Source organism: Aulonocara stuartgranti (assembly GCF_965226115.1).
Source record: "Aulonocara stuartgranti genome assembly, chromosome: 17".
Classification (NCBI taxonomy): Eukaryota; Metazoa; Chordata; class Actinopteri; order Cichliformes; family Cichlidae; genus Aulonocara; species Aulonocara stuartgranti.
This window is the reverse complement of record NC_138953.1, coordinates 13,799,244-13,824,241: the sequence shown is the minus strand read 5'-3', so window position 1 is coordinate 13,824,241 and position 24,998 is coordinate 13,799,244. Positions and strand designations below refer to the sequence as shown.

Here is a 24,998-nt window from a genome sequence, read left to right as displayed (position 1 = left end):
AAAACCCAAAAACTGTATCATTCTCCAAAACGTCCTGAAGACTTTTTTTTTACGCAGTTCTTGGACACACAACATAACTTAGAGCTTAATTTTTGGCAGCTAAATTAAAAAAATGTAGTTCCTTTAATGACGCAGGCTGCTGCTGCAGTAGATTATTCCTGTATGTTGTTTCAATGAAAATGCCTGTCTCTGTTTACTTTGCTGTGGTCACATGGTCAAGATAAAAGCAGGTCAACCACTGCTCTTGTCACACTAATTTCTCTTCTACTGTGTGTGGGTATCACTCCTCTAGATATCAGAGATGGGCAGTAACGCGTTACTGTAATCTGATTACTTTTTTCAAGTAACGAGTAAAGTAAGGGATTACTATTGCAAAAACGGTAATTAGATTACCGTTACTTTCCCGTAGGAACACTGCGTTACTAAAACCGTGATTTTTTGCGAGAATGTCTCACGACAGTGACGTAAGCGAGTGCGCAGTTAGTGACAACAGCTGTGTGCAGATCAACAATGGATCACATATCGAGTGCGGGAGAGAGTATGAGCGTGCAGCGTTTAAAGCGTGGAAGTACTGACCTTACTTTGAGTTTGATTCCATAAAAAGGGACAAAAACATTAGTGTCCGTTGTGCGTGGGAAGAAAACTTCTTTTTACAGCGAAAAAAACCCCTAAACTTCCGAGCAAGCACTGAGTGCCCTATCACGTAATGGGAAATTCACAGAGAAACTCGCGGATTCTTCCATTGACCGCGGCACACCTGCACCAGGGTAAACCTCCGCCTACCACAGTCCTGCTTTACAGGTGAAAATAGAGCAACAGGACCGCTGAGTCTTTGACTTTATTTATTTTCTGCTGTGTTTTACTTGCATCTATTTGAAAGACTGAGTGTAAACACAAATTTTTTTTTTTATGTGCTGGAATGTGTAGAAAATAGGTTTAAATGTTAAACTAATTTATTCAAGTCAGAGAATGTTGCTTATAGTTTAATTTTTGTTTGATGCATAAAGTTAAAAGAATAAAACGAATAAAACAAGTTAAAAAAAGAGACTTTTCCATTTGATTACATTTTGTATGATGGATTATGCAGAAAAAGTAGAATTGGGCTGAAAGATCTATCGCTTTATCACCTATTCAGGTTGTAAATCGTGTTTTTAAAAAGTAACTAAGTAACTAAGTAATTAATTACTTTTGAAAATAAGTAATCAGTAGAGTAATGGGATTACTTTTTTGGTGAAGTAATCAGTAATTAGTTACTGATTACTTTTTTCAAGTAACTTGACTATCCAATGGATTTTAAAGGGTAGACCTTTTATTTCTTTGTTCTAATTTTAATATAATTTTGTATGCGCAGCTTTTCAGCTTAACTTTTCACACTTTCACAACTGACAATAAAAATATTATATATATATAAACATATATAAACACAGTCAAACGATACCTCTCTGCTATTGCTTTTAACATGTTTTTATATATATATATTTTTTGCACATTTTTGTTTTGAGTTCTTACTATGAAACGGCACATTCATTGGTTGAGCATGTCAAGGATGATTCTTCTCTGAAATTCTTGGAAATTCATGAAAATTGACATAATGTTCTCTCTTTGACCTGAAAATAACAGCAAAACCCATAAACTTAAAATATTTACTGATGTCGTAGAAGATGGAAGCTGCCTTTTTGTAACTACAGGTTATATCCACTTATCCACTATATCACTGTCAATAACTTTAAGTGATGAAGAATTCTATAACTTATTACAATATTTGCATTAATGTGACAAAATTTTGATTTGTGACTTGCTGAGTTGTTAACATTATATATGGTCTAAAAATGGCGTCAAAAGTAAATGTCTAAAGCATGTTATTAAGGACAGAAAGCTACTTCGACATTTTATACTAATGTTACATGTGTAATATAGTATGAATATTAGTTGCTGTCCACATAGTGAAGTGTTAGTTAGCAAAAAGCATTTTTAGTAGTAAATCTCATCAGGTTCAAAACATTTATTTATACACTTGAAATGGATATCAACATGTTTAAAAACTCTAAGAGGTGCTACTGTCTTTCTAGAATTATCATTTTTAGTACCCACTTGTTCCTATTTTAAAGAGAAACTGAGTGAAATGACTGACTTTGTCAGCTAAATAACGGAACAGAAAACAAAGTAGCATAGCTAGTCAAAAGGTTCCTGCTGATATGACTTTTCTTTTTTCGAAATATAGGGCCAGTAATGCTTAAAACTTAAAAAAAGACCTTTGTCAAGCTGTTCCAGTCATGAGACTGAAAACAGCTCAGCCACATTTTCCATGTCTTGTCAGAATCAGTGTTTTCAGGTTTAGTGCTGATGAGTAATGAGGTTAAGATTTGGTGTTTGTGGCTCATTGTTAACTCTTCTGTGGTTGCAAGCTCAGTAAGGCTTCCGGTGACTAAGCTTTTGGTTGTCCATGACCTTGCTTTGTTTTAGCAACACATCATGTAAAAGGCTTTGTAAGACTGATCGCATTTGAACTCAGTCCCATGCTGTGTAAGCTGAAATGCAGAAGTGCAGCCGATGTGACACAAGCAAGTCTCACTTCTCTAAATTTTCTTCAGCTATTCTTTTTTTCACCTTCTGTATCACTACTTGGGTCTTTGCAGGCAACTGTGTGACTGAAACCAACTATGGAGGAAGCACATAGAATGGATCTGACCTACATCACTGAACGTATCATTACCATATACTCCCCTCCCGGGTGTCCAGAGGAGATCTATCTGCAGAACCTATGGGAGATTATTCCCATGCTGCAGTCCAAGCATGGACAAAACTACATGGTGAGACAAGTAGATGAGATAAAGGTAGCTAGAGAAATTTTATTTTTAAAGGTAATTGAAAAGCAAACCAAACTGATTCAGAGATTTGAGAGACAGTGGCCTGCTTTTATAAAAAATTAAATATAATTTAAACAATTATGACGCTTCCCGTTCGTACATTCAGTTGTTTTACTAATTTCTTTATTCCAAAACAATATGGAAAGCATCAAAACAACCACATAACACAAATCAAATGCATACTATGAGAAACTTAAAACATTTTATTTAGTTTATCATTTTTCTCATTACACTCTTCCTTTCGTTGTAGTATAATTTGTCTTATGTTTGGAAGTCTTTGTTTTCTGTCCTTGAATGACTGGATATGTTTTATAAGTTACATATAGCTCTATATTAGGATAAATATTATAAAAGTTCCTTACTTGACCTTGCTTCCCTAATCATCATGTTCCTCATACCTAGATGCAAACATTCAGGTAACTGTAAGGTTAAATGTTAGTTAATAAATGTTAAACCACAGAAAAATCTTGTATGCAACCAGCAGAAGTGATTGATTTATTTTATCTCATGCAAACAACCCTTTTTTCAGCTCATCAACCTCTCCCGGAAGCATGACACTGTGAGCAGACTCAACCACAAGGTAATTCTAATGCACTCAGTTTAAATGTCACAATGTAAAACTGTAAGCAGGTACTATAGCGCAACTGGGGCTTTTTCCGTCAGGTTTTGGACACAGGATGGGTGGATCTCTTGGCTCCCAGCCTGGATCAGATCATCGGTGTGTGCACAGCAATAGAGAACTGGCTGAACGCCCATCTAAAGCATGTCCTCGTGTTACACTGCAGGGTAAACATCACTGTAGTCACTGACACTGGCATGTTCTCTAAAGGCATTTGTGCGATGTACGTAAGCACCTAAATTTTATTTATCCTGATCCTTTGACTGTTCCTAACAGGGAGGAAAAGGTCGACTTGGAGTTTTGGTGGCATCCTACATTCACTTCACCTCCATCTCAGCCAGGTAACACTGAATTTTTAAACAGCAGGGAAAGTTTCTGCTGTGCTGGATATTGGTTGTGCATTGGGACTAAATAACTGCACTGCCATTATGTAAAACAAAGCAATATCACATGGCTTAGGTCTCATCTTACACTAGTGTCCTTGGGGTGGAGTTAATATAAAGGGATCTAGATCACCCTAGTCATCATACTGGGTTCAGGCCATATTTGTTTATAAAATGTAGCCTGCTGTCAGTTTTCGAGGTTTTTCAAAGGAGTTCATCCTACAGCAAGATAATAGGCCAGGGGTGGGCAACTCCAGGCCTCGAGGGCCGGTGTCCTGCAGGTTTTAGATGTGTCCTTGATCCAACACAGCTGATTTAAATGGCTAAACAACCTCCTCAACATGTCCTGAAGTTCTCCAGAGGCTTGGTTGCCCAACACCGGTCTAGGCTTTATATGAGAGAAGTGTTACACATCTCCAGGGTCAAACCTTAAGTTGGTTTTTGGATGAACTAGAGAGAAGGGAGAAACTAAGCAGGACTAAAACATTTTTGAGACCTTCTGCAACAGTGTTAGTATAAACTTTTTTGTTTCATTTTGGTGTTTGGCTTCTGAAATAAATCAAGAAACTATGCACGGATAGCTGGATCAATAAACCGTCTTTTAAAATTTGGGATCAGGCCTAAACACAGGCCTCTTCTCTTCTTGGGAGTATAACCTTACATTTTGATACAGATATTGAAGTTTTGCAAAGGATTCATCCTAAATTCTCATAAAATGGACTTCTCGGAGTGATGCAAAAAGAATATTTTCATATGTTGTTGTGTCCAAAAAACCTTTCAGGCTCTGGACTTCACATGTTGGTAATGTTATCTCTGATTACATCAAAGTGCAGGAAATGGAGCTGTGAAGTATTGCGCCAGTAGTGACATTTAGTGCTGGACATGTTTGCAGATCAAAGAGTGCTGATTGAACAATAGACAGAGGGAATAGTGGCTGATCTGCTGCGTGTCTCCACCAGGCAAAGGGCAGCACGGCTGACAGTAGAGACTTTGAACTGTGATTATGTTTGATTTTTGGGCAGGGATCCTGTTTCTGTTGGACACCAGTGAATACATTTACACCGACTCTGAGCAAACACAAGAGCCTTCATAGCATCATCATATAGCTTATGTGTGATTTTATGGTCCACAGCTGAACTATTAAAATGATGTCCTTGTTTTGCCACATCTTATTATGGCATGTTGGGAAAGTTCAATTTGAGGCAAATCACTAAAAAAAATGCAGAAAAAGAGGAAACTTCAGACACGTTGACAGTGCATGTGTTCCATACTTGAACACCTCACTCTTATACATATATATACACACATCAACATGAAACACTAGAACATTATCTAAAAATGTGTCTGTCTCTCAGTGCAGACCTTTCCCTCGACCATTTCGCCATGAGGAGGTTCTACAATGACACGCTCTCTGCTCTTATGACCCCTTCACAGAAACGGTAAAGATTTACATGACTGATTCCTGGAGGTCAAAGTTCAACTGTGGTTCAACTCTAAACCTCTGCTCTGTGACCAAAACATCTGCCATTGACCTCAGATCGCATGCTCATTGATCACCTGATTGACCGTTTTGTGAAACAGTTAACATAATAAAGCTACTGAGAACCAATGGAACCAGGGAATTCAGTGAAAATCTAACTATACTGTCTTCCATTTCTAATAATGTTATAGATACAGACTTTCTTTCTGCTTTTTCAGGTATGTATGGATGCTGGGCAGCATATTAAAAGGCAGACTAAAGATGTCTCCTTCTCCATCTTTCCTGCTCTGTGTTGTTCTTTATAGTCTCCCCAAACTAAGACCAGATGGAGGTAAGCAGCACAAACAGGTTTGGCATTTTAGCTCATGCAATCCTGATTTTTTTCTCTTTTTTTTTTTCAATTAGTTGTGACCATATATTTAACCTGGGATAGCTGGGATAGCAAAGCTCATTTGTAGTTCACTATAAGATTATGGGACGCAGATATGAGCTGATTAAAAACAGACTTAAGACACACCCCAAAAAACTGAATGTACAACTCAACAAGGTAAACTTGTGCATAACTTTATGGCTTATTAAAATTAAAACAGGTGAGCTAAATAAACATTGAAAGTGAAAAAGTAGTCATAGGAATCAAAACCTTTTTTTTATACCAGTCTGTTTATTTCAGCCATTTTGACATGAAAATCTATGGATTTTTTGTTTTGGAGCGAGCCTCAAGTGGTTATTTCACCAACTGCAGTTTGTGACATTCCCTTGCAATGTAGAGGAAGGAGAGATGTGATTTGAGCCTTTATGAGCCTAGCAAGATACCCATTGTTTTAATCTAGAGATCCTCAACACCTCGATCAGATCTTTACACATAACATGACACAATTTCAAAATTCAGCAAGGTAGTGAAAACCAAGGTGAGCCTTGCATGTTATTGTAACAGAAAATGAAAAAAAAAAAAATCTGTAAATGGATTCTTAGGGTTCTCTGAGTGTTCCTAGTGTAAGGCTGTGTGCCCAGCCTGTACACCAAAGACTGCTGCTGTCCACTGTGAAGTGCTTGAAAAGTGACGGTCTAAGTCTTTACCTTGCTATATAAAGTGCCTTGGAGTCACTGTTGTTGTGAACTTGCTTTATCTGTCTATCTTTAGTCAAAGTTTTCTTAAACTACCCTGTTTAACTTGAATTATAATATCTCTGTTGATGTTGTCTCAGGATGTTTCCTGTTCTTGAGGGTCTACCAAAGTCTACAAGCTGTTTGCACGTCTCCAATTTAGTAAGAAATACATAATCTACACACAGTAAACACAGTAACCGTGGAGCTTACATAAAGCATAAGGTACTAATATGTGCATCTCATGTTCATCTCAGCCATGTTAATGCAGCTGAGACAGATCGCCTCTACATTGTGCTTCAGCCCGCTCAGCTGCTCAAAGGGGACATCATGGTGAGTTGTGATACTCTGTATATTTTGATTTTTATCAGCTAACTGATGAGCAGATGTTTACACAAGAGTAAGGAGCTATTGTTTAATTTTGTAAACAATTTTTTGAACATGTGTTGATTTTGAATTTTTCATTCTTCAAGAAATATGAACTTTCATGAATGAAAAGTTTATTAAAACTTTTCACCTGAATCGAATGCTCCCCTGTGGACTGATTTTTGAATATCTAGCCCCATGTCTAACCCCTCCGGCACTATTACTACTACTACTACTAATAATAATAAACATTTCTGTAATTGGAGGACACATCTGTGTTGCATTATTTGAATATTGCACTTGCAGTTATATGTATATATATGGTTTTAATGGTTTATTTGTGCATCTGCATGTATGCATGAGTGTACATTTTTTTGCTTGAGCACCAACAGGACAAGTTAAACAGAACTGACCATTCTGTCTAATGCCAGACCCAAATCTATCTTTGTTTTAATCTGCCTAAATTTTAAATGTAACTTTTTAAAAGTCTTTACAAAAAAAACGAACAGTCATGTTTTATTTTTTATTTGTTTTTATTACCGTCTCACTGTCTGTTTGTAGGTGGTTTGTTATGACAAAAACAGCCGGTCAGCTAGTCGTCAGGTCGTCTTCCGGCTCCAGTTTCACACGGGCCTCATATGTGGACACGCCCTCACTTTCTCAAAGGCGGACCTTGACTGTGCCAGAGAAGGTATTTATGACCTGCTACCTCAGCCTACACACTGCCAGGTGCAGTCTTAGTGCAGCACCACTATCAAGCTTAATCAGTAACTGATAAATCTATCAGCCAGTCTGCTCTCCATCTACCTGAACTAACCCTGGAACCATATCAGCTCTGCAGGTGTGAAGGGCACATGGAAATATGCACAGAATGCCAAGTTAACTGTCCAGCTCTCTGATCTCTCCCTTAACATTCCAGATGCCCGGTTCCCAGAAGATGGAAAAGTAGAGCTGCTATTCTCTGAAAGTCCTGAAAAAATTGCAGGTAGGCTGTCTCTCACAAAAAACTTTCCTTTGATGTGTTCTTCAGTAAAGCTTGTATATGCATAATCATAATTTTGGTTAAAATATGATGCAGGTGTTGCAGTTTCTGGTGGATATTAAGAATTCTCATTGAGCCAGCTAAAGTCTTTTGATCCTGTTTAGAAACATAAAACATTTTTATATACTCCACCACTCATTAAAAGCAGATCGTTTGGCAGCTGCCATTTGTAGAATAACTACAGTACTGTTCAAAACTCCTGACCCACTCCTCATTTCTTTATATTTTTTTACGAAATAGAAAAAAGATGCAGCGCTTTGTTGAAATATTTGCACAAGTATGGAAATACAGGATATAAGGTAAAAAACTGAGTTTGTGCAATTCTAATAAGCTTGGAAATCAATATTTGCTATGACAGCTTATTTTTCAACGCAGCCTGAGCTCTCTTAGGCAAGCTTGGGTGTAATTTCTTAAGTAGTCTCCAGGAATAGTTATCCTCTTCAAGGACATTCAAAGCTCTTCTTTGAACGTTGGCTGACTTCTGTTCTCTGTCGAGATGAGCCCACACTGCTTCGATAATGTGGAAGTACATTATCGAAGCAGTGTGGGGAGGCCAGCCTGGGGAGGCCAGTTCATGACTGAGAATATTCAGTTTTTCTATCCAGGTATGCTTTTACTCCACTGGCAGTGTGTTTGGGGTCATTGTTGTGCTGAAAAACTAAGCTGTTGCCAATCAGATGCTTTTCAGATGATACTGGATGGTTGATCAAAAACAGCTGGTGCTTTTCTGTTTTCATATTTCCATCGGTGTTGTCAGAATCTTCAACACCACTGGCTGAAATGCAGCTCCAAACCATGACAGAGCCTCCACCAATGAGTCAGACTTTCTCCTAAAAACGTTCTAAGGCTTTCAGATGCCTGGAAAACTATTGCTCTAAAGCACTTTGGCTCCTTGGAAGGAAAATATAAAGCAATACTATATACCAAGATACATTGTACTGTATCTTAAAAGAAATGTATTTGCAGGTCTCAAGCGAAAGATTTCTTCTTCATATAAAACTTGATCTGACTCACGAATGTACTAGTGCCAAGTTAACGCTGCATGACAGTTGCCCTAGAAGAGCATAGACATAGTGGGTCAGTACCGTACATGGGTATTAGTGTCAGGGTAGAAAGAAATTACTCATATGAAAGCATTACTCATACACAGATTCCTAGAAGTCAAGCATACTGTTAGATCAAGTCTAGTCTAGCTCACCTGCACTGATTTAATTGCCAAACCACATTTGCCTTTTTTTTTAAATATATATATACTTTTGGCTCAGCTTGTACCCTTGCAACGGATTTCACAAATAAATAAATGCTATATCACTTTAGCTTGCCCACAGTTTCTGTGTGCCTTTAAGCAACTTTGCAACTCAGCCCCACTCCAAATTTGGAGTTGAATAATTCTGGAACAGCACCAATAACATTAGCATCACCAGCTCCTTGTTCACTGTTTGCTGCAGTCTTTTAAATTTCACTGGCCTAGTGATGGAGAAAGTGAGATGAAATATTTGGTGTCTTACAGAAACAGAGGAAGTTTTTTTTTTTTTAAATAGTATTTGATTGCAGCCTTTATTACAGGCATTTATAATTCAGGTCACAGAACACACTGCATATCACCACACTAGCTATGAGAAAATATGTCTTGCTACTCTTTAAATCAGTAATAAGATACAGAAAAGATTAGATTAGATTGTTAATGCCAGATCCAGAGTCAGTCTCGGAGTCATTACTCCAAATAAGTGAACATTACACATTAGTTATTATTGTAGTAATAATTCTTTACTAATTATTACGAACTAATGTGTTAAATTATTCAGTTACTTCCTGGAGAAAGTCATTTCTTACACTACTTTAGTGTTACTCTGTAACAGGACATGAAATGCGCCGTTGTATAATTATTAGTTAACAGTACAAAAATTATGCTAGAGTCCCACACACTGACACAAATCTCTATCCTGAGGATGAGGGCGCACAAGGTCTTTCTTTTAGTGTTTCTATATCAACACAAACCCCAACAGCAAAGTTGAAAAGCAGCACAAAGAGCACTTCACAGCCATCCTCACAGCGACTGTACTGGAAATGGTAGCAACAAAGTCCTACTGCTGCCTGTTACCTGTTTGAGTTTAGGTGATAGCTGCTTGTCTGGGGTCAGCATACAGCTTAACTCTTGAATTAAATTGATAATCCAAAAAACATGAAAGATATACTCTACTGTGATATTCTTTTTTCATATATTACCAATAAAAGTAATAAAATAGTGGAATTTTACAAAGAACATATCGATGAGAGTTTCCATGTTAAGTTAGATAGTAACTCTGTATTATTACATTTTTAATGTTTAAATTACTAAAAATGAGTAATCTTTGTGTTGATTGTGCATTTTGTTGTGTAACAGCTCTTTGCTTTTGTATATGTGTTTGTGAGCTGTCATGAAGTGTGGAATCAGAAGAATGCAAATGCGGTAATGCGGTAACCAGCAGATTAAACCAAAAACTAACCTTTAATTAAATCTGTAATGCAGTAAAGCAAATGTCCACAGAGGGAAAAGTCAAAATCCAAAATTCTGCAGAGAACAGGGAGCAGATGAGGAGAGCTTAACAGATGATCTGAAAAAGAACAACAGAAATTGGCTATAAATACACAATTAAAGGAACCAGGCAGGGTTGAAATTAATCAAGACAGTGATGCAAAAGAAGCAAAAAATGCAAGACAGAAGACTACCTAAATAAAAGAGGAAGTGAAATAGATATAGACAGAGACAAGAACTTTATAGAATGAATAACCTGAAGGCCCACACAGAAAAAGCACTGAGGGAACAACTTAAACAACTTAAACTCTAGCATAAGGACTACATTAAATGTATACTTCCAAGCGTTCCTGCAAAGTCTCACAATTTGACAAGATGAAATCCAATGGTGATGATAAAACAAGACACTTAGACAAGTATTGCAACCAGCTATACAACATGCCTACTTGTAATTTGTTTGATTGTTGTGTAGCCCTTGATGACATATAGATAACCTTTTAGAGTTTTCATTTTCAGTTTTTCAAGCATCAGCGCTGCCATCCAAACAAACTATGTTTAGTCATTTGCTCCAGAGCTGCAGTTAGCTAGTCAAATCACATTATAAATATGTTCCAAGAGGAAATGAAAAAGAAAATGAGCTCTGTGCTGTGCTGTACAGTTAGTAAAGGATTGCTAGCTTTGCTCATGCTAATGGCTAATAAAAACTATGCTAGATCTTTTTTGGGGGTGTTTCTATGGCAATCATACCAGCAATGATATGCCCCAAAATGTCACTTATCACACCCATCTTTAAGCACTGAAATATATCTATCATAACTTAACTTCAGTCAGCTTGGCTTACAGACTGGTCAGTCAGCAACCTAATGGCAACATTTGGACTTTGTTCTAAGTTTTAAAATGGTTTTCAGTAATAGCTCTCCAACTTTGCTTTGGATTTTGGCCAATTTTCTATTAATTTTAAGTGAAAAATAAGTGGCAACAGGTCCTTTTGGAATTCAGGTTCATGACAGTGACCCCAAACACATTGCCAGTGCAGTAAAAGCATACCTGGATAGAAAATCACCCAATGCAACACTGTCAGTCATAGATTGGCCTCCCCAGAGCCTGGACCTCAACATTATCACTTGAAAGTGAACCCAAGATCCAAAGAAGAGCTTAGTAATGCCCTTCAAGATGCCTGGAGAACTACTGTTTTTGTCTCTCTGCGATACCCCTCAGATATTCTGACTTTTATTTTCTTGTTTGGTGAAAAACCTTGAAAAATCCAAACATGTAGCCTCTCTAATTGATGCAGCAAGACTATATTCATATTATTTGGATTAAAAGGCTGCACCAGGCTTCAATGTGTCTTTAATTCAAGCAGACAAGACAGGAGTCAAACTGAAGAATAACACACTCTGACACATTGCCTGTGAATGAAATGATCGGTCAGCCAGGTGGGGGCAGTGTTGGACACCACACCGGCCAAACTGGCCATCATCAACTGTAGTCACACTCCTTTCCTCTCAACAGGAAGCAATACACAGAGATATCTCACACACACACACACACACACACACACACACACACATCTGACAGGAATTTGGATTGTAGATACTGTGCACACAGGAAAATATATACAGCCGGACTCACAAACACACACATCCAGACACACAGATCTTAATGAGCTGATAGAAATCAGAGTCTAACCCAAAATAAGGCTCACAGCAATATTTGAAGCAGATTTGCTGCAGGATCGGCTGTTGGGGATTTGCCCTAACACCAGTGTTTGAGTTTGTGTGTCTTGTTGTTGTTTCACTGACTCCTGACCAGCACTGTTTGTCATGTGCAGGCAGAGAGCTATGGCACAATGGACGCTCTGTGACAGTGGACTATGACACCTTGGACCCTTTGGTTAGACGAGACTCTTATCAGGACACATCTTGTCTAGAAACAGGTGAGGTGTATTTTAATATTTCTTAATCAGAAATTCCCCACATTCTTCTCCTTCTTTCAGTTTCTTTTCCTGTTTTTTGAATTTCTGTACTTCCTCTGAATTTATTATTACCCAGGGTTGAACAGGATAACATTTTATCTGAATACCCCTTTTGGGAGATAGATTAGCTTGTCTTCACTGCTTTAACATAGTATATATAAATACAACAAGAAAAAAACAATAAAGCTATGTCTGTGATAGAGAAATAGTCGCAAAATAAAAGTAAAAATAAATACATTTAAAAAAAACGTTACACACATCTAAGCAGGTAGTGAACCAGTAAAGATGCAATTTCCATATGGGCAGATAGCTTTAGTACCTGCTTTACAGCCACCCTGTCCAATGTTACAAAATCTAGGATTACATAATCCCTCTATATCGTGCTCATGTTCACACAAAGGCTTTTAGTGAAATAAAGCAGACCAGTATAAAGCATAAAAATATCTGGGTTAACTTTGTCCAAAGTGAGAATTTGTGATTTATATTATTCACCCATTCACACACCTTTGTACAAGCCCTTGTTTCTACACCCAAGTAGAGCGTTCACACTCCAATGGACACAGCAGAGAGCTCTTTGGGATTCAGTATTTTGCTTTGGGACACTTCGGCAGGTAGACTGGAGCAGCCAATGATCAAACCACCAACCTTCTGATTAGTAGATAACCCACTCTACCTCCTAAATACAGCCACACCAATAGCAATAGCAATAGCAAAGACTGTAAAGAATATTTTTGCGTTGAAAAACAAATGCAAAATAAAAGCTTACAATTGGTGAAATAACCCTTTACTAGAGCAAGCATTATAGTAATGCTCAAGTAGCCTACTAGGGAAGGACAGAGGTTTAAAAAGTGATTGCAGTAGCTCTGTATGCAGCCAGAGTTAAGCCAGCTTCCCTCGACAGCAGCCAACTGCAGCCACAATTACAGCTACTAACAGTAATTTAAAGCAGTATGCAAGTATCTCAGGAGCTTTATAAAAATATCCTGTTTGAGGTTAAACAAAAGTGATCACTTTCATTTAATCTGTTTTTAAGTAATGTCCAATGTTAGATTTCACTGGGCAAGGACTGGTGGCCTTGCTTATCCAAATGGAATGGTGTAACTTTGTCTTGTTACTTTTTTAAAAGAAAACTTCTCTGACTTCGATGACCTCCCCTTCAATATTATATCCTTTTCCGTCTCCAGCTTTTAACACAGCCCATACTATTAAATTGTGTACTTGTAATCCTTTTATGGCTATCTGCGCCTCTACCATGTGAGTTGAATCTTCTGCAAAATAGAGACCCCCTGTATGCCATATTCCTGCCAAGAGCCTTTTCCCCAAGGGACCAATGTATGGTGCCCTGATTTGTTGATATCAAAAATGGACTAGAAAAGTATTTTGTTGACATTTGCTGAAAACTACTGGAATATATCAGAGATACCCTTTAAATAATATGTATCTCAATTTGAAAGAGAAGGTGATGTTTGCTGTCTGAAGGTTGTGCTGAAAATGCAATTAAGAAAGTGGTCCAAGGAACATAGTTCTTCCAAGCAATCTGGAGATGGAAGAGACCACGCCTGGCAAATTTGCATCAAGCATATCTTTCGAATTTAAGGTCCAATCCCAGAATTTTTTACAAGGTGATGATATGTCAAATATTTATATATCTGTGTGTGTTTTGTAGCTTTTTTGGTAACCTTTCCATTACAGTACCTTTGGCTGTTATGTAGTAGTTAATACCCTTAGATCCCTGAGATTGCTGTGGCCAGTCTTGTGGGTAATTGCCTGGTCATCAGTGTGACAGCTTACAACTGTTGTGGTCACAAAGGCCTCTTTGACATTCCTGGGAACGGGTGTAACGCCAATCTTTGAGAGCGCAGCCAGACCAGAGCTGTGTGTTTTGGAGGCGGGTGTGGGTTTTTAAAAATTTTTTTATACATTAGGTGGAATAAATGTTCACACACAGGAAATAAACAATACAAAACAAGACCTCAAAATCGAGACAGCTGAAACAATCACTTGTAAGTGGAAGGTTAAGGCTTCGGTTCCAGCTGTTTTGCTAAACCTGCCCATGGTCAGCCATGTAATTTAGATAGAGCTTTTACAAGCGGCATGTAAACACACATAGACACACGCTCACATGAATGCAAACAAATAGGCATTACACGTTACACATAAGCGTAATGAAGGTGCAATGCCAGTTAGCCGCACAGACACTTGCAAGAACATTGTTTTCAATCACAGACGGTTCTGCTTTGCCCTCCCACACACTCCTCCTCACTTTATCTCCTCATCTTCTTGTACTTTCTCCCTTCCTCTTGTCTCCTTTATCTAATCTCCTATCTCACTCTTTCTACCTTCAAGTTCAAGTTACAGGTTGCAATTTGTCCAATGTGTCCCCATCCCCCTTTTCCAGACAATCTCTCCAAAGCCCGCCTCCATGTTTACATTCCCCTCTCCATATTTGGAGAGCTCAAGGTCCTTATGCTTTGTTTGCTTTTTGTTTTTGTTTTTTTGGTGTGTGTGTTTTTTTCCCTTGAAAGTGCAATATGTGTGTTGTACACACTTTTCCACCTGTGTGTTCGTGTGTGTGTGTGTGTGTGTGTGTGTGTGTGTGTGTGGTGTGTGTGATTGCAAGTCTAGTGAATGATCCACCCTTCAGTTTCCTTTCTCTCCAGTTTCCCCTTTGGACATAAAAATGCATGAGTGCACTCTCTCTCTGCCTACCTGTCGCAGCCTGGACAGGATGCAGGGGGGAGGGCAAAAAAAAGGAGGCAAAGCAGAGCGAATTACGTGTTGACGGCAAAGGCGGGGATTCATAGTGCAGGGACTGAGTGCAAGAATGACATGAGAGAGGGGAAAGAGAGAGTAGGAGGGGGGACACTGGAGAGCTCTTAGCACCTTAAGAGAAAGAATGTTCTTTGCTTGTCTTCCTGTGGCAGCCTGAGAGACAGTGAGGACTACAAACACTGTAAGAAGAAGAGAAGCTAGCCTAAATCTTTTTTCACTTTGCTTTCACTTCCATCCTTTTCATTCTACCCTCGTCCCTGTGTCTCTTTCCATTCTGCTTGTCATCTGTTCCTGTTTTCCTCTTTCTGTGACTCGGGTGGTTAGGCTTCAGCAAAGCATTTCCATCCTGTTTCTAGTCTGCAGTGGGGCCAGTGAAAGTTTACTCCTAGCAGTCGAAAAAGTAAGCTCGACTTCATTTATTTATTTATTTACTTCTATTAAAGTGATGAAGTTCTGTAAATTGTGGAGTTATGCAGCATGTTTGGAAACTGTGTGCATCTCTCTGTGAGAGAGCTATTAGACCAGCTGTGAGGGTTTACCATGCATGTCTGGTATTTGAGTTTTATTGCCTCTCTGGACTTAAGAGGCTATCTTCATACAGCTCTGGTATGCACTGTACGTATTGTTGTATTTACTATACAGGGCAGTCCTGTCGAAGTGCAGCACCCTGTTTTGGAAGATAACTTGCTCTTTTAGTTATACAGCACTGTTTAGTTTTCTGTGTTTCACGTACATAAAAGTATGTTTAAAGTATTGAAAATCTAATATGATGCTATATTAAATACTTTAGTGGTTAATCCACCAGCATGGATAAGCTCTTAAATCAAAATAATATTTTTAATGCTAAAATAAAACTACCAGTAATGATTGTTACACTGAATTACACTCATTCTGTATTGCAAAGCACTCTTTTGTTGTGAAAAGCGCTACCTGAATGAACCTTACTTACCTAATTTGTGACTTCTCAGCAAAGTATAAAACATGAATTCAGTCATTATTAGTTTTACACAGGATTTCTAACATATTAGTTTTTTGTTGTTTTTATGACAGGTGGTCTAATGAATTTGTTAAGCACCGTATATGACAAAAAAATAGCAATTTGTCCCATTTCTGAAGCTATATCATTGCAGGAATTGCAGGAAGACAAATATATTCTCTTGTTGCTACACCCAGTTAAAGGATAGAAAAGCTGTGTGCGTGACCATGCTATCGGTTGTATCTGACCCAAGGTAGACGTCTATGAAAGACACGTCCTTTGTGTGACACATGCATCTACCAGCAAACACAATGGGGCTCTGTGTTATCTCCATGGAGTGTGTCTGCCGTAATGAGTCATGTACAGTAGTTGTGCAGGCACAGAATCACCGGTAGCAGGAATATGTTCAATTCCAAGGTGCTGTTTTCAGCTTTAAATACAGTTGTCCGAGTGCAGCTTTGACCATTTTATGCTGAAATATCACATCTGTGTCCTCTGATTGTGCTGCTGACGTAATACAGTTTAGCAATTTGAAAAAAAAATCTGCTTCAAAAGAGGTAATTAGCCAGTTGTCTGTTGTACTCTCCTGTAATGGCAGTTAAACATTAAGAACTCCAGTGGCATAAAAAAGTCAGAAATATGAATGCCATATTATCTCTGACTAAATTACTTTCCATTTTATTTTGCTTTAAAAAATTGATGGTATAATTCTGTTTCATCTACCCACAGCTCCCCCCCATGCCCTGGACCCTGGAAACATTGTTTTGAGTGGCAGAGAGAGGAAGACGAGTAGTGAGGAAGGAGCTTCATTCCCTTTAACTACCTGCAGTGGTAGTTGCAGTGACCGAGCTCCATCTGCCAGCAGTGATTCTGGCTTGTCTGTTGCCTCACAGGGGCTGACTGGAGCCAGACTGAAGAGAGAAGCCAACCAGGACAAGTGCACCCAAGCAGGGAAGCTGGTCTCTGAGGTGGACTTTGAGCTTCCTCAGCGTCTTCAGGAAGTCATGACTGAGCTGGCTTCAACTAGTGGAAGAAAGGAGGAGATAGCTAGAGATGAGTCTGGATTGGGACACACAATCAATGGAGAGGCTTCGTCCAGCGAGAGGGAGACTGACATATTGGATGATGAGGATGAAGCAGATAGTGGTGCAGTTCCTGCTCTAGACATTCCGAACTCAAGTAGTATTTGCTCCCTCTCGTCCGAAAATCTGCCCAAAACTCAGAATCTAGCCCAAAGTGAGTACTTGACGCACTCCTGGGTACAGCAGCAACAAAAGGCTGCTGTCAGTGATAACTTCATTACAGTTGATGGGGATGGGAAGTCGAGCAGGATAAAGAAAGGGAGGCCACCACCTCTGGCTGCATCTGTGGCTGCTCCAGACACTCCACCTCGAGGACTCAGCAGCAGGGAAGCAGTGCAGAGAGGGCTGGTGCATGAGAATGATGCACATATCATAGATAAAACACAGAACATACACTCTGCTAATGCCACACAAACGTCAGCTTGTCAAGAAGACGAACTAGCGTCTTTATCCACAGACATTGATGAGTCCATAGAGCAGCTCAATCAGCTGATTCTGGATTTGGATCCCACCTTTGTTCCTGTTCCTACCTGCTATTCCCCCTTAACTCGCTCTGCTTCCCTACACAGCAATGGCCTCAGCAACAAGGGAAGAACTCATCAGTCAGGTAAAAGCAAACACAATGCATGGCACATCAGCTATTACAAGTAATATATTCATCAATGAATGGGAAGCCTCAAATTTATATCCGAGATATCTCCAACACCAGAGGGACATTTTAGAGGTCGACATTTGTGTGTTGGAGTGAAAGACCACCACACAGTTGTAACTATGTTCCCCTAAGGATTAATAATAATAATAATAATAATAATAATAATAATAATAATGATAAACTTTATTTATAAAGCACACTTAAAAACCAAGGGTATGCCAAGGTGCTTAACAAGTAACATAGATTAAGTTTAATATATTCTGTGAACAAATAAATGGAAATTCCACTTATTATACACATAGAAGTGTGGCGAATACTACTATAAAAGTGAAAAATATTGATTAGCATCAGTGTTGACTTTAACATCTAACCTGATCAGAATAGGTCATTTTATAAAATTGTTCTCGAGATTCTTGGCAATCAGAGGACAAATGATGGACGTCAGAATGATGGATAAAAACAATTTTTAAAAAGCCAGATGTAGCAAATACAATACACATTTGTTCGTGTTGTATGAAAAGAGAGAAGGGTGAATGGGTGTGATTGGGTGAATGTGGCATGTTGTATAGAGTGCTTTGAGTAGAAAAGCGCTATATAAGATTCAGTTCATTTACCATTACCACACCTGTGAAAATTGCTTGTGGACAGATGAAACTTGTATTTTATATATCGTTAAGCTCCGTTCAGTCTGAACACATGGAAGCTTTTATAACCCTGCCTGCAGTGCCGATGCACTCTTTGGTTGTGAGCTACATCTGCATTTCTTACAGAAGGTGTGTTTGTAAGTGTATTTCCTGAGAAGGAGGAAGCATTTGATTAAACAGCCTTACATATTCTTGCTATGTAAGCAGTGTAAAATCAGGCCCTCACTGCTTGCTATGCAATGATGTGTTTGCCCTCCAGTCTGTCTTATTTTGAATGGAAATATACAGAGGCAGAAATAAAAGGTTACATAAATAAGGTATGTGTGGTTACAGACATACTCGACTTCTTGCCAGTGAAAGAAATCAAAACAATCCTTTTTCATAATTTAATTTTATCAAAATTCAGTCGGGAATGTCAGATGCTCTTGGATAAAGTTAAGATATTATACATTTGTCAGGAGACAGTTTAGTCTTATTGCAGATTTAGGACTAAGGTTTACTGATTTACTTGTCGTTAAATAGTTACAGACTTTGATGTGGCCCTATCCCCACAGGTTAACTCAGCAGACTACTTGATGGGTGCGTAAGTTTTGATTGGCTTGTTTATATCTGGCATGCTTAACTCTGAAATCTTTGTGTAATGCAATTGAAAGTGGTTGCACAGAGGTTGAACGTGCAACACCCTCAACCGCTATATGAGCAGATGGTTGCCGCAATTACTTGCAATCTGAATGGGAAAGAATTCAATGCATTTACCAGCCAACCACTGAGTTGGTAGTCATCTGTGGTCAGTGGGTTTTAAGTGTACAAGTGATGTTATCATCCACCAGTGGTTCATGTAAGACCACCCCAACACTTGAGCGCTTGCAAGGTTGACAGCTCCTAAATCGTTCATATCAGTTCTTAAAATGTATGTTTGTAGCTGATGAAGTGTATCAGTAGGCTGGAGGTTGATCTGTAACTAACACTTCACTTGCTTAATTACTGTGGAAATGTTTCGAGGTAGGAACGTGTGAGCAATCAGGAATGCTTTTGAAGTTGCGACACAACACTTTGCTGTCCTTCTCCCTCTCATCATCTTCAGAAGAGAATAGCCCTCTCACAAACACGGTGGGCACGAAGTGATACTCGACACTGCTCCCTCGGCAGCCCCGCCGGTGTGTGACAGACAGTAACTGGATTAGTTTCAGTTGGTCCACTTTAGCTTTGCTTTCATGTGATTCTGAGATGATGAATACTCACAGTGAAAGCTGAGCTCACAGTGTTCCTTGTCACTGTTTATACATGAATCCACAACTGAGGGTGATCTCATGTACAGTATATCTGTATTGTGACTCACATCAGTCTGTGGTTGCTGTGTTATGGTGTGGTTTTGGTGATTGCTGTTGAGTAAGACTGTTTTATAACTTACAATAATCCCAAAATATTTGCCCAAGTATAGTTTTAAAAAAATCCGCCTTTACTTTGTGGTCACAATTGCATGTAAAAATATTTTTCTTCTTTGGTTGAAACATATAGAACTGTGTGTAATCTACTGATGTAATCTCCACAGCATAAAACCCTGATTTCTGGACTCAGTGTCAGTGTTCTGACTGCTGTAATTCATACCTAGAAGGGATCATGCTGTGGTGAGAGGAAGGAGTGTACTCAGTGTGTACTAGTGTTACTAAGCAATGTTAGCAAGCTGCAGACAGTGCTGTAAACATAAACATATAAATATAAAGATACAAATTATAGAATTTAACTTTAACAGTGCCTGTTTCAGTGAAAACAACCATGATCCTTCTGTCCCCCCTTTCTTTAGCTGTAGATATGCTTTTTAATGCTTCGAAGTGATACATTTTAATATGGGAACCTATGGGAATTGACTCACTAGGACAAAGACCCCAAATGAGTGTCTGAGCCCACAAACTCATCAGGAAAAGTGCTTGCAGAGGTCAAGACAGAAGCTATCACCATTGGCTTTGTTTTTGCAACTCGGGAATTGTTTCTTACTTTTTTTTTACTTTTTGTGTTCTTTAATGTAGACATTCCATGAATGTCAGTTTGTGGCACTACCACTTTGACTTTAAATATCTGTCAACAAATTTGGGTAACTGATTTATAGTTATAATATTTTATTTAAAAACCCCAAAACAGGGATACAATCCTCTATTACAACACATGAGAGAAGAACCTAGTGAATGGTTGGTTGGTGGCGTGGGTTGCTGATGAGTTTTGCACATGGGGAGGCAAGCGCTACCATTGTGAACAAAGCTGTGGAGTTAGATCAGGTTTTGCAAGACTAATACTTTGTAAGACTTTAAAGCTGTTCATTGAAAGAACCAAGCAGTGCTGCCTTTTTGCTCCATCCAGATGTGCGTAGGTTGGATGTTGTTGTTTCTTAAAGTGATGTGATTTCTGGAACTGCAAGGTTAACCATAAGGAAAGGGGAATGCGCTAAGCAATAAGCCGATGGTGAGAGGCTTCATACAGTCTACATTTGATTAGTCAGCTCAGGACGTATCTAGTTGTTTTTCTAAGCTGTGTGCACTCAGCGAGGCCAATACTAAGCTAACTGTTGCAGGCTCTTAGGATGATTTAAGTTACAGTAATATTGTAGTTATCTCATACTTCCTTATCAATTGGTTGACTTTTGGTTCTTTTTGAATCTTTAGCTATCAACTATACTCTCTTCATAGTTCCATACAACAAATGTTGTACTTATTGAGAAAGATCATTTAAGTATTTCTGATGTTAGATAAGATCCAGCTCAGGGGGCTATCCACTCATATTTGAAAAGAGAACAACTGATTGTTTCAGCAGATGGTTTCCAGAGAAGCCGCCCCGATGTTCCACCATCTGGTCACAGTGAAGTCTTGCTTAGTCATATAAGCTCTGCCCTTGTGATAGTCTCCCTGCTTTGTTGATACATGTATACTAATAGAAGCTTTCTGTCAGAGGCAACACGTCAAAGAGGAATCACCGTCATCAGCTTTTCTTTCTTAATTTGCAACCGGTCAGAATAAAGTCCAACTACTGTTCAGTGTTGTTTGTATTAGATTAGACAAAACTTTAAGCATATGCAATGGAGAAGAAAAAGGAATGACTGAATTTGAATCTGTGGTTGACTGCATTTCAGATCATAATCTGACTGACTGTCTGTTCTCTCCCTTTCTTCCTCACACACCACTGCCCTCCCCAACCTCAACCCTCGTTATCACTTTGCTTTCCAATCAGGTTGGATACAACAGAAGCAGGTCACTGATGTTACAGATTACGCTGGTCATCATAGTCCAGTATGGAGAGAGGGTGGACATCAGAGCCTAAGGAGTTCCCCAGGCTACAGTCCTTCCTTGCCCTCTCAGGTAAACACACTTTTTAGGTTTCATTTTAGTAAAATATATACTACATACTGGGATATATCTGTAAAAACAATTTTATTTAAACCTTAATACATAAAATAACACATAAAATAACAACACAGCAAACCTGCCAACGATCTAGCCTCAGTTAAGAAGCTTAATCTGAAATGAGATGTAAGCTATGGTAAGTGGGTTATTAGAAATGTAGCATTAAATGAAACAGATAAACTATCAAGAATAGAGCTAAAATATTTGAGCTATAGCATTAGCTAGTGTGACACAAAGGTAACATCACATTAGCTTTGCACATTACTATAAATGGAATATGCAAAGCTAAAATATCACCAATGGAACTAAGCAAAAAGCAGCAAATCATCATCAGCTAATTTGAAACAATGCAAAGAAAATATTAGCAGTGCTAGAGAATCAGCAAATCTAATACAGTAGGTCACAAAATCAAGCAGGGGTAAGCTAAAAGCATGAGCAAATTGGCTATAAAGCTAACATTGCATTGGATCATGCATAATCATCTGCTTTCAAAAAGCTACATTCTTTGAAGTAATCACCCTAGAAACATGCTATAAATTTTAAAATGCATGCCTGAGTAAAAGTAGTCAATGTGTCTCCTTCTGAATGCAAGGCATATGCCCAATCAGTAGTCAAACTCGACCCATTCTTTTACAAGCACGTCTGGGGTTATTCCAGTGGCTGTGGTTGTTATGCTACATGCTGGCAACCGCATAAAATGCATGAATGCCCTCTTTCCAAAAGTACGTGTTTCATTCGTCACTAGTGAACGGCCAAATTACCCATGTTTGTGTGGACAGGGCTTTACTAGATGTAGCACTTTCAATTTTGTTACAGAGAAGGAGATAAAGAGATCCTGATTGTGAAACAATGTCTACATCTTAATGTTGATGTTTCTTTGTCTTTGCTCTTATTTTTATTATTATTATCAGTCTTTTAGTTTTGCACTCAGTCTTACAGCTGGGTGGAATGAATGGCCCAAGTGTTTACACCAAAACACAGGCTGCAGCCACACACAGATCACAAGACTGATGTCTGCTTGTGTGTGTGTCTTGTCATCTTTTAAGACTTTGTGGGGAAAAATGGGCTTTTTACTTGTCTCCCCTTTTTCATACCGCTTTCTTACTTCTTTCTTTTTAAATAGCACGGACATCTCTATAAATACAACAGTGTGGATTATCAAGGACGGACAGTTAGCTCTGACATCGTCCCTCCCACTCCTGCCTTCCCAGTGTCTCCTCCAACGCCTTATGGTAAGAGATCATGTCAGAATGAACACTTGTGCTCGTGGGTGTGTTCGCATTAGCAAGTCTTATCAGTGTTCTCCTTCTCTTTCCAGTGAAACATTTCTCAGAGTTTTCCCAGCTCAGGACAGGCAGGCAGTTTGACCAACACAGCTTGACACAAGGTACATTTTGCCAGGAGTGTGTGAGAGACCAAAAACATAGATGAGTGTGTTACTGACAAAAGCACTCAATCCAAACACTTGAGCTCCTGATTGCTGTTGGACAGGGTTCAAGAGTTGGCTGGAATGTCCTTCTGGCATAGGATACCAAAAACACACACTCATACACATACCTAACCTATGCTTTGTTGCTATTAGCTGCATATGCTGGCATGGCTTTTGTTTTTGGTCATTTGTGTGTGGTCAGGGTAGATATATGCCTGATTTCTAGACCTTTGTCTTCATTATTTTCATCTATGTCTTTATATTATTTACGGTAAACCAAAAGGATTTCGATATCTTGTCATGCAGGACAGCTGATGCTGGATATCCGCTAATAATAGTTTCTCAGTAACAGAGGAAGAGACCACTGCTGGCAGGATGTCCACTCATGTCCTGTTCTGGGAGGGGACAGGGGGAGAGGGGAGGGTCTTTTGTTGTTGGGACATCCTGCTTAAGAAGGTGCGTACCACATAGCTGCTGGAGGAGTTTATTGTGCTGTCAGAAATGAGTAAAAATGAGCATTTAATCATACTAAGGCAACATGGTGATGTTGTCTCAAGGCCAATCGCACATTATATGTACAGGTAGGGATGGGTACCGGTGTCCGGTGCCATGATGGCACCGGTTCTGACATAAACGGTAGTAACCAGACCGAAAAGCAGCGCACATTTCGGTGCTTTATTTCGGTGCTTTTTTTTCCCTGAGCTGTGATACACTTCTAGCCAATCATTTTACGTTTCCCAGGATAGTAGGCGGGGCCAGGTACGTACGTTCAGTTAGAGCAGAGCTACAGATTAAAAATGTCCAAGGCGAAGCGGTCAAAAGTCTGGTTGTACTTCACAGCAAAATATGCAAACTCAGCAGCCTGCAACAAGTGCTTTAAGCTGATACTGTGATACTGTCAAAGGAGGTAACACCTCGAAACTGATGAAACACCTGGCGACGCATAGCGTTTTTTTTAAAAGCCGAGAAATGCGCCGTATTTGATAGCTTGCTGCGAGACCTCACACTGTGCACGTTGGGTGGGTTGCCAGTTATCGGACCCGGAGCAACATCCCCCAAAAACCCGAAGAATAGAGTCCTGGTCCCTAGCCCTGCCAGTGTAGCAGAAATGATGAGGATGATGATGCAGCAGCCGTTCTTCTCTGCGTGAGTAGCTAAATGTTGTTCGTGTGTAATTTACGTTGAGTAGGCTAACCACGTTATTACATTAATGCATGTAAGGTGAACTAGCAAACATCATCATAGCTACATGCGGCTGTCCTCTTGTTTGATGGCAGATACTCCTTTCACCCTGGACAAAAAGGCTAAAATGACCAAAGAAAAAGTGGGAAACAGCTGAACATGAGAGGTTTTTGGACAAAGTTTGTGGTTTTTTTTCCATTGTTTAAGCACTGCTTCCAGCCAAGAGTGATACCATATATGCCCCATAGCTGCAGAAAAGGCTAACATTGTTATCTTTTTACAAAAAAAAAAAAAAAAAAAAAAAAAAAAAAAAACAGCTGAACATGGGAGGTTTTTGGACAAAGTTTGCGTTCTCCATTCTTTAAGCACCGGTTCGAGCACCGTTTAAGCACCGGCACCGTTTCAAAAGTACCGATTTGGCACCGGTATCGGATAAAACCTAAACGATACCCATCCCTATGTACAGGAGTTGCTCTGCTATTCAAAACTATGCTGTGAAGCTCCTGGTGCACAGTTCT

General features: G+C 39.1%; 1 protein-coding gene across 2 annotated transcripts in view; it reads left to right on the top strand.

Moving 5' to 3' along the window:
- LOC309691867 (tensin-3-like) overlaps positions 1-24,998 on the top strand; it is a 58,821-nt gene that overhangs the window by 2,250 nt on the left and 31,573 nt on the right. Inside the window, exons 2-16 of one of the 2 annotated variants that reach the window (XM_082509880.1) lie at positions 2,637-2,810; positions 3,397-3,447; positions 3,531-3,653; positions 3,763-3,827; positions 5,225-5,308; positions 5,568-5,680; positions 6,555-6,615; positions 6,711-6,786; positions 7,381-7,510; positions 7,739-7,804; positions 12,208-12,312; positions 16,829-17,788; positions 21,697-21,824; positions 22,993-23,101; positions 23,188-23,256. In XM_082509880.1, the coding sequence (XP_082366006.1) occupies positions 2,661-2,810; positions 3,397-3,447; positions 3,531-3,653; positions 3,763-3,827; positions 5,225-5,308; positions 5,568-5,680; positions 6,555-6,615; positions 6,711-6,786; positions 7,381-7,510; positions 7,739-7,804; positions 12,208-12,312; positions 16,829-17,788; positions 21,697-21,824; positions 22,993-23,101; positions 23,188-23,256 (2,290 nt within the window). In that variant the 5' untranslated portion in view covers positions 2,637-2,660. The remainder of the gene's footprint in view (positions 1-2,636; positions 2,811-3,396; positions 3,448-3,530; positions 3,654-3,762; positions 3,828-5,224; positions 5,309-5,567; positions 5,681-6,554; positions 6,616-6,710; positions 6,787-7,380; positions 7,511-7,738; positions 7,805-12,207; positions 12,313-16,828; positions 17,789-21,696; positions 21,825-22,992; positions 23,102-23,187; positions 23,257-24,998) is intronic. The other variant, XM_082509881.1, reaches the window with a different exon arrangement.